The 18,975-nt window shown below is 44.5% G+C and overlaps 1 protein-coding gene across 6 annotated transcripts in view; it reads right to left on the bottom strand.

Annotated features, from left to right (window-relative positions):
* Positions 1–18,975, bottom strand: part of RECK (reversion inducing cysteine rich protein with kazal motifs) — a 1,181,658-nt gene that overhangs the window by 425,780 nt on the left and 736,903 nt on the right. For all 6 annotated transcript variants that reach the window (XM_077269439.1, XM_077269433.1, XM_077269437.1 and 3 more), the window contains one exon: positions 7,486–7,665. In XM_077269439.1, coding sequence (XP_077125554.1) covers positions 7,486–7,665 — 180 coding nt within the window. The remainder of the gene's footprint in view (positions 1–7,485; positions 7,666–18,975) is intronic.

Below are 18,975 nucleotides of genomic sequence, written 5' to 3'. Positions count from 1 at the left end.
TGTGCTGTATAACCTACATGATGTGTTGGTGCTTGGATTGCCATGGCTGCAATCTCATAACCCAGTCCTTGACTGGAAAGCTATGTCTGTGTTAAGCTGGGGATGTAAGGGGACGCATGGGGACGTACCTGTGGTTTCCATTTCATCATCTATCCCCTCTGAGATTCCTGAATTCTTGACTGAATATCGAGACGTTTTTGAAGAACCTAAGCTTGGTTCATTACCTCCGCACCGGGAGTGCGATTGTGCCATAGATTTGATTCCGGGTAGTAAATACCCTAAGGGTCGTTTATTTAATCTGTCTGTGCCTGAACATGCTGCTATGCGAGAATATATAAAGGAGTCCTTGGAAAAGGGACATATTCGTCCTTCGTCATCTCCCTTAGGAGCCGGTTTTTTCTTTGTGGCTAAGAAAGATGGCTCTTTGAGACCGTGTATTGATTATCGGCTTTTGAATAAAATCACGGTTAAATATCAATATCCGTTGCCACTGCTGACTGATTTGTTTGCTCGCATAAAGGGGGCCAAGTGGTTCTCTAAGATAGATCTCCGTGGGGCGTATAATTTGGTGCGAATTAAGCAGGGGGATGAGTGGAAGACCGCATTTAATACGCCCGAGGGCCACTTTGAGTATTTGGTGATGCCTTTTGGTCTTTCAAATGCCCCTTCAGTCTTTCAGTCCTTTATGCATGACATTTTCCGTGATTATTTGGATAAATTTATGATTGTGTATCTGGATGATATTTTGATTTTTTCGGATGACTGGGACTCTCATGTCCAGCAGGTCAGGAGGGTTTTTCAGGTTTTGCGGTCTAATTCCTTGTGTGTGAAGGGTTCTAAGTGCGTTTTTGGGGTTCAAAAGATTTCCTTTTTGGGATATATTTTTTCCCCCTCTTCCATCGAGATGGATCCTGTCAAGGTTCAGGCTATTTGTGATTGGACGCAACCCTCTTCTCTTAAGAGTCTTCAGAAATTTTTGGGCTTTGCTAACTTTTATCGTCGATTTATTGCTGGTTTTTCTGATGTTGTTAAACCATTGACTGATTTGACTAAGAAGGGTGCTGATGTTGCTGATTGGTCCCCTGCTGCTGTGGAGGCCTTTCGGGAGCTTAAGCGCCGCTTTTCTTACGCCCCTGTGTTGCGTCAGCCTGATGTTGCTCTTCCTTTTCAGGTTGAGGTCGACGCTTCTGAAATCGGAGCTGGGGCAGTTTTGTCGCAGAGAAGTTCCGATTGTTCCGTGATGAGACCTTGTGCCTTTTTCTCGCATAAATTTTCGCCCGCTGAGCGGAATTATGATGTTGGGAATCGGGAGCTTTTGGCCATGAAGTGGGCTTTTGAGGAGTGGCGTCATTGGCTTGAGGGGGCTAGACATCAGGTGGTGGTATTGACTGACCACAAAAATCTAATTTATCTTGAGTCCGCCAGACGCCTGAATCCTAGACAGGCACGCTGGTCATTGTTTTTCTCTCGGTTTAATTTTGTGGTGTCCTACCTGCCGGGTTCTAAGAATGTTAAGGCGGATGCCCTTTCTAGGAGTTTTGAGCCTGACTCCCCTGGTAACTCTGAACCTACAGGTATCCTTAAGGATGGAGTGATATTGTCTGCCGTTTCTCCAGACCTGCGGCGGGCCTTGCAGGAGTTTCAGGCGGATAGACCTGATCGTTGCCCACCTGGTAGACTGTTTGTTCCTGATGATTGGACCAGTAAAGTCATTTCTGAGGTTCATTCTTCTGCGTTGACAGGTCATCCTGGAATCTTTGGTACCAGGGATTTGGTGGCAAGGTCCTTCTGGTGGCCTTCCCTGTCTCGAGATGTGCGAGGCTTTGTGCAGTCTTGTGACGTTTGTGCTCGGGCCAAGCCTTGTTGTTCTCGGGCTAGTGGATTGTTGTTGCCCTTGCCTATCCCGAAGAGGCCCTGGACGCACATCTCGATGGATTTTATTTCGGATCTTCCTGTTTCTCAGAAGATGTCTGTCATCTGGGTGGTGTGTGACCGTTTCTCTAAGATGGTCCATTTGGTTCCCCTGCCTAAGTTGCCTTCTTCTTCCGAGTTGGTTCCTCTGTTTTTTCAAAATGTGGTCCGTTTGCATGGTATTCCGGAGAATATCGTTTCTGACAGAGGAACCCAATTCGTGTCTAGATTTTGGCGAGCATTCTGTGCTAGGATGGGCATAGATTTGTCTTTCTCGTCTGCTTTCCATCCTCAGACTAATGGCCAGACCGAGCGGACGAATCAGACCTTGGAGACATATTTGAGGTGTTTTGTGTCTGCAGATCAGGATGATTGGGTTGCTTTTTTGCCTTTAGCGGAGGTTGCCCTCAATAATCGGGCCAGCTCTGCCACCTTGGTGTCTCCTTTTTTCTGTAATTCGGGGTTTCATCCTCGATTTTCTTCTGGTCAGGTGGAATCTTCGGATTGTCCTGGAGTGGATGCTGTGGTGGAGAGGTTGCATCAGATTTGGGGGCAGGTAGTGGACAATTTGAAGTTGTCCCAGGAAAAGACTCAGCTTTTTGCCAACCGCCGGCGTCGGGTTGGTCCTCGGCTTTGTGTTGGGGACTTGGTGTGGTTGTCTTCTCGTTTTGTCCCTATGAGGGTTTTTTCTCCTAAGTTTAAGCCTCGGTTCATCGGCCCGTACAAGATATTGGAGATTCTTAACCCTGTGTCCTTCCGTTTGGACCTCCCTGCGTCTTTTTCTATTCATAATGTTTTTCATCGGTCATTGTTGCGCAGGTATGAGGTACCGGTTGTGCCTTCCGTTGAGCCTCCTGCTCCGGTGTTGGTTGAGGGCGAGTTGGAGTACGTTGTGGAAAAAATCTTGGACTCCCGTGTTTCCAGACGGAAACTCCAGTATCTGGTCAAATGGAAGGGATACGGTCAGGAGGATAATTCTTGGGTGACTGCCTCTGATGTTCATGCCTCCGATCTGGTCCGTGCCTTTCATAGGGCTCATCCTGATCGCCCTGGTGGTTCTGGTGAGGGTTCGGTGCCCCCTCCTTGAGGGGGGGGTACTGTTGTGAAATTGGATTTTGGGCTCCCCCGGTGGCCACTGGTGGAATTGAACTGGTGTGCATCATCCCCTCTGTTCACCTGCTTCCATCAGGATGTGGGAGTCGCTATTTAACCTTGCTCCTCTGTCACTTCCATGCCGGTCAACATTGTAATCAGAAGCCTTTCTGTGCATGTTCCTGCTGCTAGACAACTCCCAGATAAGTTGGACTTTAGTCCTCGTTTGTTTTTGCATTTTGTTCCAGTTCACAGCTGTAGTTTCGTTTCTGTGTCTGGAAAGCTCTTGTGATCTGAAATTGCCACTCTGATGTTATGAGTTAATACTAGAGTCTTAAAGTAATTTCAGGATGGTATTTTGATAGGGTTTTTCAGCTGACCATGAAAGTGCCCTTTCTGTCTTCATGCTATCTAGTAAGCGGACCTCAATTTTGCTAAACCTATTTTCATACTTCGTTTGTCATTTCATCTAAAATCACCGCCAATATATGTGGGGGCCTCTGTCTGCCTATCGGGGAAATTTCTCTAGAGGTGAGCCAGGACTATATTTTCCTCTGCCAGGATTAGTTAGTCCTCCGGCCGGCGCTGGGCGTCTAGGGATAAAAAACGTAGGCAACGCTACCCGGCTACTGTTAGTTGTGTGGCAGGTTTAGTTCATGGTCAGTTTAGTTTCCATCCTTCCAAGAGCTAGTACTTATGTTTGCTGGGCTATGTTCTCTTGCCATTGAGAACCATAACAGGGGACCTATGATTGGACCTATGTTTCCTTTTTAAACCTTTGGCACTTTTTAACGCATCCTATATCTGGGATTTAATTAACTGTTTCAAGTCAGATGCAAATCTTGGGGACTCTTCAGAAATGGTATTTTCTATATATATGGTCCAGAGTTTTTTTTACCCATGTAGCGGGCAGTTCTACAGAACAGATTGGACATACTCTGTGCCTGGTTTTCGTTGTACATTTCTTCCCCTAAGAAAAGCACAATAAAACCTCTTTTTTAGAAAATGAGCATTCATGAAGATCACTTACCCTCCTAATATAAGGGGGATACCGGTTTTGGCGTAGGAGTAGCTTCCTTGACTTGAACCGTTACTGGTCTTCCGGATCCTCTGCTATGTTGAGATCCTGAACTGCGACGCTGGGAACACGGAGTATCATGCTGTCGCCGCTGCTGGTGATGGTGCTGCTGCTGACGTTGCTGCGGTTGGCGCTTTTTCGGCGGGGACTGCAGAATTTCTTCTGCCGGTTGCTCCTTCTCACTCATGGTGAGACTTTTTCCTGAGCACCGGCCATGCTGTTTCCTGCTTCTTTTATGCATAAGCGGGCGTCTCGCTTCCTGGATGGAGTATGCCGTTCCACCGCCTGCCAGACCACGCCAGAGGAGGCCACCGCACCCAACCAGCCCTGGGATTACAGGCGCACGCCGACGCACAGTGGAGGGAGCACCGCTCCATGACGCCCAGCAGAAAAAAACGGCGGTAAGACACCAGGTGACCGCCGTCACCTATTACCGGCGGCTAACTTTTTATAGGGAGAAGCAGACTAGGTCTTTCTTCACTGCTTCTCCCTCACTCACGCACAAGGCCCGCCGACCCTGGGATCATGGCCTTTGGGGAGGTACATCCACCGTGTCCGAAGCAGGGCCCCCCGCTGCCAGTAATCGCACCAATGGACCCCCGGCATCCCACGACAATCATGCTGCAGGTTCCCCGTCAGGGACAGGAAACCGAACTGATGTGGGAGAGAGGTACTGCCTTTTTCACCTGTAGGTTTCCTGTCCCTGAGGGCGGATCCCTCTCTCTCCGTGGTGCAGTCATGGGGGTAAGAGAAAAGCCGCTACTTTACCCACATAACTGGATCTCGTAGATAATGAAGGGATTAAGATGACCAAAGGCTATGGAACTTCATTCTGATGCTCCATAAACTTTGCCTACAGCCACTTTTTGGTTCCGCTGCGCAGCACGAGACCTGGTGACTCTGAAGAGCGGTGACATCAGTAACGTCACCGCTCTTCAGATATCCTGGGTCTTGCGCTGAGCTCGGCGACTGTGAAGAGCGGTATTGTTACTACCGTCATCGCTCTTCAGAGTCGCTGGGCCTCGCCAGATCTGGGCTAGTAGTGGGGGTGTCTGATAGACACCTCTCCATTACTTACACCAGGGACTGATAGCAGCTGACATTACGCAGCTGACATCAACCCTAAAAATCATTACACATACCAGAATTAGATGCTCTGGCGGCTGGGAAAAGCAGTAGAGATAGCACTATTCCCAGGAGCCGGGTGCTAACTGCAACTGTCATCACCCTTGCCTGGTCTCCCTGCGAAGCATTTCTGTTGTATTTATATGCGCTGATCTCAGGCCACTAAACGAGTGTGATCGACAATACTGAAGTCGTTCGCTTGTTTCCCGGCCTCTTTACACCAACTGAGAAAGAATGAAGGGAACAGAACAATCGCAATTAGATCAATCTGTCCCCATACAGCATCATGTTATCTGCAGCACAACTACAGTTTACACCGGCGATATGCTGCTGAGAACAAGGATATCTGTTCCCACATAAACAATCCAATCACTCGATGAATAGGCAGCATTTTGCTTGTTTAGTATAATACACCCCATAGTCCTCCATATATTATAATGTGCACCTCAGTCCTCCATATAGTATAATACACTCCTCAGTCCTCCATATAGTAGAATACACTCCTCCATATAGTGTAATACACTCCTCATAGTCCTTCATGTAGTATAATACACTCCTCAGTCCTCCATATAGTATAATACACTCCTCAGTCCTCCATATAGAATAATGTACTGCCACAGTCCTCCATATAGTATAATACACTCCTCAGTCCTCCAAATAGTATAATGTACTGCCACAGTCCTCCATATAGTATAATACACTCCTCAGTCCTACAAATAGTATAATACATTCCACAGTAATACAGCCCGCCCCCATAGAATGTAATGCAGCCCCCCATAGAATGTAATGCAGCCAGCCCCATAGAATGTAATGCAGCCAGCCCCCATAGAATGTAATGCAGCCAGCCCCTCAGAATGTAATGCAGCCAGCCCCCATAGAATGTAATGCAGCCAGCCCCAATAGAATGTAATAAATGCCCTCCATAGAATGTAATACAGCACAGGCCCCATAGAATGTAATACAGCACAGCCCCCATAGAATGTAATACAGCCCCACAATAGCCCCACACTCATTGATACATTTAAAAAAAAACCTCTCCTCACCTCTCCTCATGCCCCGTGCTGCTCCCGGCTCCGGTCTCAGCAGCTGCAGTCTGCCCACCCGATACACAGCAGGTATGCGATGATATGACGTCATCGCGCACCCGCAGTGTCAGAGGCAGAGCGGGGAATGATGGGAGAGGGAGTGACAGCAGACGCTCTCTCCTCCATTATTGCATACAATTGTACTGGCGTCAGATGCTAGTATAGTTGAATGCGGCGGCACTGGCGGGGGGGGGTGAGTCGGCGCTGGGGGGGGAGAGTCGGCACTGGCGAGTGGCCCACTACTGCCACCGGTCCTTCTGACATTTGCCAGAAGTGCCCGATGGCCAGTCCGGCCATGGTTGAAAGCAATGCTAAAGTTCCAAAACGCATCAAAAACACTATGTGTGAACATAGCCCAAGGTGTGGAGGAGCATTTTTGTTTTTGGTTACTCATTTTGCCTTATATACAAGTCATTACCTTGAAACATGTTCTTTAACATATTTCCCAGGAAAACCCATTTTGGTTTTGTTTTTGTATGTTTTATTGTGAGTCTGTAAAAGTGGCGTAAGACTCTGACAACATTGTTAACAGCAGTGACCTGGGAGTCAGATATGCTTCCAGGGGTCTTCCTCATGCAGTTCCCATGTCATCTGAGCACTGTTCCCATTGATTTTCCTAATTTCTAGTCCCTCTGCAGACCGCTGGGGGGGGTCACCGGAAAAAAAATTCCCACAGACTTACATTGGGCTTGTTGCTCGGGTCGAGCACCCGAGCATTCCAATTTCCTCGACTCTATCAACGAGAACCCGAGCATTTTAGTGCACGCCCATCACTAATAATTACCATTCTTCTGTGTAAGGTGGCATAGGTATAGTAACATGGCAGAAATGTGGGCTTTCAACAGATGCCCAGTTGCTTTTACAACCCATCAGAACCCTGCGATCATGTCACAGGAGGCAAGTACACTATTCAAAACTTCCTAAATGTTACTGTTGTCGCAATTGAAAGGAATATCTATGAGGCCGAACTGTTGCGGTCAGAGATAGTTCTGTTCCCAGAAGCTACTCTCTGGTGCTGGCACTCACACTGTTTGGAGCAGGTTCAGCTCCTAAGCCTGCGCCATTTCAGTTCATGTGCAAATACACGTACAAATACTGTAGAAGTTGCCAAAGTGAAAAATGTATAAAATAATACATGACCCTTTTTAAATGTCTCTCAAAACAAGTCGGAGAATTTTAAAATTTTATTTTTACCGGTTGTTAAAATTGGTACAGTATGTAAGATTTCGGCATCCCAGTTGGCAGGGTTCTCGAACATCTGATAGGCATGTCAACATTTGTGTCTCCATAGGATTGTATTCACATGAAAGGTCAAATTCTTGCCAGTTCTGGGTGTTTCCCCAGCTGGTGTTGTACAGCTTTGTACACAAATCTCTAAAATCAGAGAAAAATAAATAATAAATAATTAAATATAATACTATGCATCAAAAGCATATTGAAAATGGTTTAGTTTATGCAGGTCATGAGAAAAATAAACTGTTATAAAAGTTCAAAATTATACAACTAGGAATCTAAATACATTTAATAAATACTGTAATACAGTGCAGTGCAAATTAATTGAGACAAAGCATTTGGTTACCAGTCAGTGATTCAAACCAGTTTTAACTGCTTTGAACAGGTGTGAGTGTACAACCTTGAGTAACAAAATGTGGTTTGACTGTTTTTAGTCAGAAAATAAAAGATATGTTTCATTTTTGCTTTGTCCCAATTAATTTGCACAGCACTGTACCTTCTTAATGCTACTGGATAATTTCAGAAACCAATAATAATTTGTTTTAACGTTTTGAATAATTCAGGTATGTTTTAGTCTTTCATACTTCAATACACATGTGAATGGTCTAAAAAATATAATTTCTATAACACTAATTATTCAAGGGATATCGTTTATCCTTCCAGAGAGTGACATGTCAAGCATGCCGAGATGAGGATACTTTCAAGCCGTGACACTCCTCTGGTAAATTGTCTCTTCAGAGAGGAAGAGAACTAGAACTCTAGTGCCACCTATAGAAAGTAGCAATCCTAGGAGTCAATGTCGACCTTTTAATGATGAGCCTTCTCACATGACTTAGGATAAAAGCCAAAATCAGCATCTCAATTTGCAGACACTGTGTTTTGGGGTACTGCCCCTGATATATGATAGAAGAGTGGAGGTCCAGCCCCACATAATAAAGCTCCCAGATGCAACCCTTCATGCCATCTGAAAAATGCACATTACATTGTACCTCTCTTTGCAGGGTCTTTATTTACATTGAAGTATGGAGTAGCAAGCAGAGCTTGAGATTGTTTTTTCTTTTTTTTTAACCTTCAAAACGTATTTGTTAACCTCATCCTATGAGATATCATTGTTAAATTCCTCAACACCTTTATCAATGCTTGTACAACCTGCTTGTGAAATTTTGACCTTACAAATTCCACAAACAAAGTGGATGCGTTCAAGTTAATTGAAATGGTCTCCTGTCACAACACTTTGCCATTCATTCTATGATCTCTCTCAGTTGCATACATAATCTCATAATCCGCCAATTCATAAAACGAGGCAAAATTCATGCACATATTCCTGGAGCAGAGTAATTTAACTTCTAAGTGCTATAAACTTAGACTAAACAACCTAAAAAAAATGTATCAAACAGTGTGGTCCACTTTCAGAATTTTGGCCACATTTTAAGACTGTCTTGTCTATACTGTCTAAAAATTAAACAATTTTTGTAAATCTAACCTATGATAATGGTGGTGGCAGCATCATTCTGTGGGGATGCTTTTCTTCAGCAAGAATAGGAAAGCTGGTCAGAGTTGATGGGAAGAGGGATGGCGCTAAATACAGTGCAATCCTGCAGGAAAATCTGTTGGGGGCTACAAAAGATTTGAGACTGAGTAGATTCACCTTCCAGCAGGACACAACCCTAAACATATTGCCAAAGCTACAATGGAATGATGTAAATAAAAGTTTATACATGTGTTAGAATGGCTCAGATAAAGCACAACTCCATCAGTGTTTCTTTTTCACCACTGGAGTGGTGCTTTAAACATAAGTCCAGGGTGCATATTCACCCTCTGACGTTTTAACTGTTTTTCGTCACCGCTCCGGTGCCACAGAGCCATCATGTGAGCACAGCTTCTGACTGGCTGGAAGTCAGAAGCTACGTAACAAGCTCTCATTGCAAGTCTAGAATGACGCTGTGGTGCTAGTCACTGCTCACGAACAGACCATGAGGCAAAAGAGGCAGAAGTTCCTTGGTGAATACCAAGAGAGTACGTAGATAGCTAAGGTAAAAGATAGCCAAGTCAGGTCACAATCAAGGGTCAGAAACAGGAGAAAGTGGATCAAAAGCCAAAGGATAAGACAAAGGGATAGTCAGAACATTGTCCAAAGTGTCAGGCAGTGGAAAATCAGAACTCAGAGCAACAGAATCATCCTAACACTCACCAAGAAGCACAAACTACATCTGTCAGGGATCAGGGGCAGACAGCTCAGGTAAGCAGCTGGGATTTGTACAAGGTAAAAGGCATTTTGAATAAGGAAAGCTATCACTCCATTTTGCAATGCCATGCCATACCCTGTGGACAGCGCTTGATTGGAGCCAATTTCATCCTACAACAGGACAATGACCCAAAGGACACCTCCAAATTATGCAAGAACTATTTAGGGAAGAAGCAGGCAGCTGGTATTCTATCTGTAATGGAGTGGCCAGCACAGTCACCAGATCTGAACCCCATTGAGCTGTTGTGGGAGCAGCTTGACCGTATGGTATTGAAAAACTACCCATCAAGCCAAACCAACTTGTGGGAGGGGCTTCTGGATGCATGGGGTGAAATTTCTCCAGATTACCTCAGCAAATTAACTGATAGAATGCCAAAGGTCTGCAATATTGTAATTGCTGAAAAGGGAGCATTCTTTGATGAAAACAAAGTTTGAAGGAGAAAATTATTATTCCAAATAAAAATATTTTTTTCGAACCTTATCAATGTCTCGACTAGATTTTCTATCAATTTGGTAACTCAATTGATTAATAAAAGTATGAGTTTTCATGGAAAACACAAAATTGTCTGGGTGACCCTAAACTTTTGAACTGTAGTGTATATGTATTTATACTGCACAGAAAGATAGAACAAAATCATAGAATAGATGGATCACATGCAGTACATACATACAGAATAGGTAGATATATAGATGTGTGTGACAAATACAATTATTATAGTATGTGTGCAGCTTACTGTTAATGTATTGAATTGATAAAACATTATTTTTTGGAAAAAAGCGGTGGCAAAGTGGGATAGTAGTTGGGAGGTTCTTGTCACCTTTGTATTGTGAGGTGACATCAAGCCTGGCTTAGTAATGGAGACACCTATCCATTACTAATCCTACAGTTGTTTAAGGGGTTAAAAAAAAGACACAGCCAGAAAAGTCTTTTAATTAAACAAAAAACCCTAAACACAGTTTGCCATCCTTATTAAATAGCTAATCCATGCGACGCCCTGGTTCTCCTGTAAAAAAACAAAAAATAACAAAGCAAAAATATACCATACCTGTCCGCCATTGTGTCCTACGCAGTACTCCATATCTGGGGCATATACAGCTTACAACTAGGACAGTGCCAAGATGCATCCGTCCTGGCTGTAAACCACTGGGGAATGAATAAGATGCTGCCGACGCAGCCTCAGTGGCTAGCGGTGATGTCACTGATGCTGCACACCCTCACAGGCTCACCTGTGCGGAACTCTGCAGCGTGGGAAAATATACTGGCATTTTCCAACACTCCAGAGTTCAGTGCAGGTCAGCCTGTGAGGACGCGCAGCATCAGTGACTAGCAGTGACGTCACTGAGTCTGCCTTTCCTGCTAGTCTGACCCGTGCTGAACTCTGGAGCGTGGGAAAATGCCTATTCATTTTCCCACACTGCAGAGTACAGCGCGGGTCAGGCCGGCAGGGAGGACAAACTCTGTGACATCACCGCTAGTAACTGAGGCTGTGCAGGCAGTGTCTCATTCATTCACCAGTAGTTTGCAGCTGGGGCAGTAGCATCTTAGCACCGTCCTGGCTGCAAACTATATTTCCGCAAAAATGGATTACTGCATGGGACGGCATGGCGGACAGGTATGGTATATTGTTGCTTTGTTTTTTTATTTATTACGGGAAAGTGAGGGCGTCACACGGATTAGCTGTTTAATAAAGATGGCAAACTGTGTTTATTATTTTATTTCATTAAAATACTTTTTTTGGCTGTGTTTATATTTAACCCCTAAACAACTGTAGGATTAGTAATGGATAGGAGTCTTATTGACACCTCTCCATTACTAAAGGTACCGTCACATTAAGCGACGCTGTAGCGATATCGACAACGATGCCGATCGCTGCAGCGTCGCTGTGTGGTCGCTGGAGAGCTGTCACACAGACAGCTCTCCAGCGACCAACGATGCTGAAGTCCCCAGGTAACCAGGGTAAACATCGGGTCACTAAGCGCAGGGTCGCGCTTAGTAACCCGATGTTTACCCTGGTTACCAGTGTAAATGTAAAAAAAACCAAACAGTACATACTTACATTCCGGTGTCCGTAACGTCCCCCGGCGTCTGCTTCCTGCACTGACTGTGAGTGCCGGCCGTAAGGCACAGCACAGCGGTGACATCACCGCTGTGCTCTGCTTTTACTTTACGGCCGGCACTCACAGTCAGTGCAGGAAGCAGACGGCGGGGGATGTGTGACAGACACCGGAATGTGAGTATGTACTGTTTTTTTTTTTTTACATTTACAATGGTAACCAGGGTAAACATCGGGTTACTAAGCGCAGCCCTGCGCTTAGTAACCCGATATTTACCCTGGTTACCATTGTAAAACATTGCTGGCATCGTTGCTTTTGCTGTCAAACACGACGATACATGCCGATCTGACGACCAAATAAAGTTCTGGACTTTCAACAACGACCAGCGATATCACAGCAGGATCCAGATCGCTGCTGCGAGTCAAACACAACGATATCGCTATCCAGGACGCTGCAACGTCACGGATCGCTATCGTTATCGTTGCAAAGTCGCTTAGTGTGAAGGTACCTTAAGCTGGGCTTAATGTCATCTTACTATACAAAGGTGACATTAACCCCCCAACTATTACCCCAATTGCCACCGCTACAGGGCAAGTGGAAAGAGAGAGGCTAAGTGCCGGAATTGGCGCACCTTACAGATGTGCCAGTTCTGGGGCGGCTGAGAGCTGGTATTTGTAGCCAGGGGACAATTTCCATTGCCCCTTTCTAGGCTATGAATATCAGCCCGCATCTGTCTGCATAGCCTTTTCTGGTTATTAATTATAGGAGGACCCCACATCATTTTTTTTTGGGGGGTCCCACTATTTTAATAGCCAGTAAAGGCTAAATATACAGCTGTGGGCTGATATTCATAGCCTGGGAAGATCCAAGGGTATTAACCTCTTCCCAGGCTATAAACATCGGCCCACAGTCGCTGGCTTTCCCTGTCTGGTTTGGAATATGGAGTGGAGACCATGCCATGTTTTCCAAAAAATAATGCTTTATTAACTCAATACATTTACAGTAAGCTTCACACGTAATATGCTAATTGTACTTGCCCCACACATCTATATATCTACCTATTCTGCATGTATGTACTGTATGTAATCCATCTATTCTATCCTTTTCTTCTATATATCTAATATAAATACATATATATATATATATATATATATATATATATATATATGTGTCACTTACTTGTGAATATATATATATATATATATATATATATATATATATATATACTGTGTTTTATGTATTCTATGTGTATATATCTATTCTAAACTGTCAGTGTGATTTTAATGTACACCGGACATGAATTGCTGGTTTTTCAAAGGACACCAGTGCGTAAAAATCGGACAGTACTTGCATGGTGCGAGTGTTGTGCAATTTTTTTTTTCTCGCACCCATTGACTTGCATTGGCGAGTCTCGGCTGATATACAGTACAGAGCAAAAGTTTGGACACACCTTCTCATTTAAAGATTTTTCTGTATTTTCATTACTATGAAAATTGTAAATTCACACTGAAGGAATCAAAACTATGAATTAACGCATGTGGAATTATATACTTAAAAAAGTGTGAAACAACTGAAAATATGTCTTATATTCTAGGTTCTTCAAAGTAGCCACCTTTTGCTTTGATGACTGCTTTGCACACTCTTGGCATTCTCTGCATTTGCCACTTCTGACCTTAACAAGAACTGTACCTGTGTTCTTCCATTTCCTTACTATGTTCCTCACAGTGGAAATTCACAGGTTAAACCTCTGAGACAGCTTTTTGTATCCTTCCCCTGAACAACTATGTTGAATAATCTTTGTTTTCAGATCATTTGACAGTTGTTTTGAGGAGCCCATGATGCCACTCTTCAGAGGAGATTCAAACAGGAGAACAACTTGCAAGTGGCCACTTTAAGTAGCTTTTCTCATGATTGCATACACCTAGCTATGAAGTTCAAAGCTTAATGAGGTTACAAAACAAAAAAAAAAGTGCTTTAGTAAGTCAGTAAAAAGTAGGTAGGAGTATTTAAAACAAGAAAATGATTAGGGTGCCCATACTTATGCACCTGTCAAATTTTGTTTGAATGCAGATTGCACATTTTCTGTTAGTACAATAAACCTCATTTCAAGGCAGAAACATTACTGTGTCCAACAGTTATTAGATATATGAAACTGAAATAGCTGTTGCAAAAAAAACAATTTTTATAAAACATTAAGCTTAAGATTAATAGGGGTGCCCAAACCTTTTCATATGACTGTAAGATGCATTGTGATTACTCGCTAATCCCGCCCCCTGCACAGTATCTCCGCCCCCACCACATCACCACACATAATCCCGCCCCCACCCTATTACCACACACAATCCCGCCCCCACATTACCACACAATCCCGCCCCAACCACATCACCACACATAATACCACATCACCACACATAATCCCGCCCCCCCCACATCACCACACATAATCCCGCCCCCCACCATATTACCACACATAATCCCGCCCCTCCACCACATCACCACACATAATCTCGCCCCCACTACATCACCACACATAATCCCACCCTACACCACATCACCACATAATCCCGCCCCCCACATCACCACACATAATCCCGCCCCCCCACCACATCACCATACATAATTCCGACCCCCCACCACATCACCACACATAATCCCGCCCCCACCACATCACCACACATAATCCCGCCCCACCACATCACCACACATAATCCCGCCCACCACATCACCACACATAATCCTGCCCCCCATCACCACACACAATCCCGCCACCCCACCACATAATCCCGCCCCTCCACCACATCACCACACATAATCCTGCCCCCAACCACATCACCACACATAATCGCGCCCCCACATCACCACACATAATCCCGCCTACCCATCACATCACCACACATAATCCCACCCCCCACCACATCACCACACATAATCCCGCCCCCCAACACATCACCACACATAATCCCGCCCCCCACCCCATTACCACACATAATCCCGCCCCCCACCACAGCACCACACATAATCCCGCCCCCCACCACATTACTACACATAATCCCGCCCCCACCACATTACCACAGATAATCCCACCCCCACCACATTATGACATGTAATCCCACCCCCCCACCACATTACCACACATAATTTCACCCCCCACCACTTCACCACACACAATCCCGCCCCCACCACATTACCACACATAATCCCACCCCCCACCACATCACCACACACAATCCCGCCCCCCACCACATTACCACAATTATTGTTATTAACTTCATTTTAATTTAATTTACCACCTGCGTAACCGCTATTGAATGTTGTCATTATTTACTTTAGTTTAATTAGAAAGCAATGCCGCGTGCCGAGCGTTAGCTGGCTGGAAACAGCTAGTATATATATATATATATATATATATATATATATATATATATATATATATATATATATATATAAAGAAGAAAATGTGGCACTCACCAGCTTGTGCTGCGATAGAAAAGTCCTTTATTGTGCCATAGCGTGGAATGAGGACAACATAATAACAGCTGCAGGTATATGCGAGGGTGCAAGGTGATCGAGGACGACAGCCATTTCACGCGCACTGCGCTTCAACAGGTCCAGGTGTCGCACCTGGACCCATTGAAGCGCAGTCCATGCGAAACGGCCATCGTCCCCGGTCACCTTGCACCCTCGCATATACCTGCAGCTGTTATTATGATGCTATTGCTATGGCGCAATAAAGGACTTTTTTATTGCAGCACAAGCTGGTGAGTGCCACATTTTCTTTCTTTGCATATGTTGCTCTTGGACTGCTAATCAATGTTGAGCACCACAAAGCCAGTGCAAGATTCCACCTGATAGTGTACAGGGAACTTTTGCTGCTGCAGCCACAGAAAACTGCAGGTGTAACCTAGTGCCGTTCTACTTTTCTCTATTAAATTCATTATATATATATACATATATATATATATATATTATATATATATATATATATATATATATATATATATATATATACCCCGTATATACTCGAGTATAAGCTGAGATTTTCAGCCCAAATTTTTGGGCTGAAAGTGCCCCTCTCGGCTTATACTCGAGTCACGGTCGGCGGGTGAGGGGGAGAGGGCGCTGAGGCATACTTACCTGCTTCCGGGGCTCCTGGCGCTGTCCCTGCAGTCCCTTGGTCTCCGGGTGTCGCAGCTCTTCCCCTCTTCAGCGGTCACATGGGACCGCTCATTAGAGAAATGAATATGGACTCCACTCCCATAGGGGTGGAGCCGCATATTCACTTCTCTAATGAGCGGTAACGGTGACCGCTGATAGAGGAAGAGGCTGCGGCACTGAAGACCAGCTGTCCGGGGGAAGGAGCGGGACGCCGGGAGCAGGTAAGTATTACATATTCACCTGTCTGCGTTCCACACGCCGGGCGCCGCTCCATCTTCCCGGCGTCTCTCCGCACTGACTGTGCAGGTCAGAGGGCGCGATGATGCATATAGTGTGCGTGCCGCCCTCTGCCTGGTCAGTCAGTGCAGAGAGACGCCGGGACGGGACGCTGAGGAGCTGCAAGCAAGAGAGGTGAGTATGTCTTTTTTTTTTTATTGCAGCAGCAGCAATGGCACAGCTTTCTATGGTACATCTATGGGGCAATAATGAACGGTGCAGAGCACTATATGGCACAGCTATGGGGCAATAATGAACGGTGCAGAGCACTATATGGCACAGCTATGGGGCAATAATGAACGGTGCAGAGCACTATATGGCACAGCTATGGGGCAATAATGAACGGTGCAGAGCACTATATGGCACAGCTTTCTATGGCAAAGCTATGGGGCAATAATGAACGGTGCAGAGCACTATATGGCACAGCTTTCTCTGGTACAGCTATGGGGCAAAAATGAACGGTGCAGAGCACTATATGGCACAGCTATGGGGCAATAATGAACGGTGCAGAGCACTATATGGCACAGCTATGGGGCAATAATGAACGGTGCAGAGCACTATATGGCACAGCTATGGGGCAATAATGAACGGTGCAGAGCACTATATGGCAAAGCTATGGGGCAATAATGAACGGTGCAGAGCACTATATGGCACAGCTATGGGGCAATAATGAACGGTGCAGAGCACTATATGGCACAGCTATGGGGCAATAATGAACGGTGCAGAGCACTATATGGCACAGCTATGGGGCAATAATGAACGGTGCAGAGCACTATATGGCACAGCTATGGGGCCATAATGAACGGTATGGAGCATCTATTTTTATTTTTTAAATTCACCGGTAGCTGCTGCATTTTCCACCCTAGGCTTATACTCGAGTCATTAAGTTTTCCCAGTTTTTTGTGGCAAAATTAGGGGGGTCAGCTTATACTCGGGTCGGCTTATGCTCGAGTATATACGGTATATATATATATATATATATATATATATATATATATATATATATCACACATACAGTTAGGTCCATATATATTTAGACATAGACATTTTTCTAATTTTGGTTATAGACATTACCACAATGAATTTTAAACAAAAGAATTCGGATACAGTTGAAGTTCAGACTTTCAGCTTTCATTTGAGGGTATCCACATTAAAATTGGATGAAGGGTTTAGGAGTTTCAGCTCCTTAACATGTGCCACCCTGTTTTTAAAAGGACCAAAAGTAATTGGACAGATTAAATAATTTTAAATAAAATGTTCATTTTTAGTACTAAGTTGAATACCCTTTGTTGGCAATGAATGCCTTAAGTCTTGAACTCATGGACATAACCAGACGCTGTGTTTCCTCCTTTTTAATGCTCTGCCAGGCCTTTACTGCGGTGGTTTTAAGTTTGCTGTTTGTTTGTGGGACTTTATGTCTGAAGTTTAGTCTTTAACAAGTGAAATGCATGCTCAATTGGGTTGAGATCAGGTGACTGACTTGGCCATTCAAGAATATTCCACTTCTTTGCTTTAATAAACTACTGGGTTGCTTTGGCTTTATGTTTTGAGTCATTGTCCATCTGTAGTATGAAACGACGACCAATCAGTTTGGCTGCCTTTGGCTGGATCTGAGCACACAGTATGTCTCTGAATACCTCAGAATTCTTTCGTCTGCTTCTGTCCTGTGTCACATGATCAATAAACACTAGTGACCCAGTGCCACTGGCAGCCATGCATGCCCAAGCCATCACACTGCCTCCACCGTGTTTTACAGATGATGTGGTATGCTTTGGATCATGAGCTGTACCACGCCTTCGCCATACTTTTCTTTTTCCATCATTCTGGTAGAGGTTGATCTTGGTTTCATCTGTCCAAAGAATGTTCTTCCAGAACTGTGCTGGCTTTTTTAGATGTTTTTTTTTAGCAAAGTCCAAGTCTAGCCTTTTTATTCTTGATGCTTAAGAGTGGCTTGCACCGTGCAGTGAACCCTCTGTATTTACTTTCATGCAGTCTTCTCTTTATGGTAGATTTGGATATTGATATGCCGACCTCCTGCAGAGTGTTGATCACTTGGTTGGCCGTTGTGAAGGGGTTTCTCTTCACCATGGAGATTATTCTGCGATCATCCATCACTGTTGTCTTCCGTGGGCGCCCAGGTCTTTTTGGATTGATGAGCTCACCAGTGCTTTCTTTCTTTCTCAGGATGTACCAAACTGTAGATTTTGCCACTCCTAATATTGTAGCAATTTCTCGGATGGGTTTTTTCTGTTTTCGCAGCTTAAGGATGGCTTGTTTCACCTGCATGGAGAGCTCCTTTGACCGCAAGTTTACTTCACTGCAAAACCTTCCAAATGCAAGCACCACACCTCAAATCAACTCCAGGCCTTTTATCTGCTTAATTGAGAATGACATAACGAAGGGATTGCCCACACCTGTCCATGAAATAGCCTTGGAGTCAATTGTCCAATTACTTTTGGTCCCTTTAAAAACAGGGTGGCACATGTTAAGGAGCTGAAACTCCTAAACCCTTCAAGCAATTTTAATGTGGATACCTTCAAATAAAAGCCGAAAGTCTGAACTTTAATTGCATCTGAATTGTTTTGTTTAAAATTTATTGTGGAAATGTCTATAACCAAAATTAGAAAAATGTTGTCTCTGTCCACCACACTACGCTGACAGACACAGTAAACCTTGCCACAGCTCGCATTGATGTGCCATCCTGGAAGAGCTGCACTACC

The sequence above is a fragment of the Ranitomeya variabilis genome, chromosome 6 (assembly GCF_051348905.1).
Source record: "Ranitomeya variabilis isolate aRanVar5 chromosome 6, aRanVar5.hap1, whole genome shotgun sequence".
NCBI lineage: Eukaryota > Metazoa > Chordata > Amphibia > Anura > Dendrobatidae > Ranitomeya > Ranitomeya variabilis.
The sequence above is the reverse complement of the archived record's forward strand: the minus strand, read 5'-3'. Positions and strand labels throughout refer to the sequence as shown.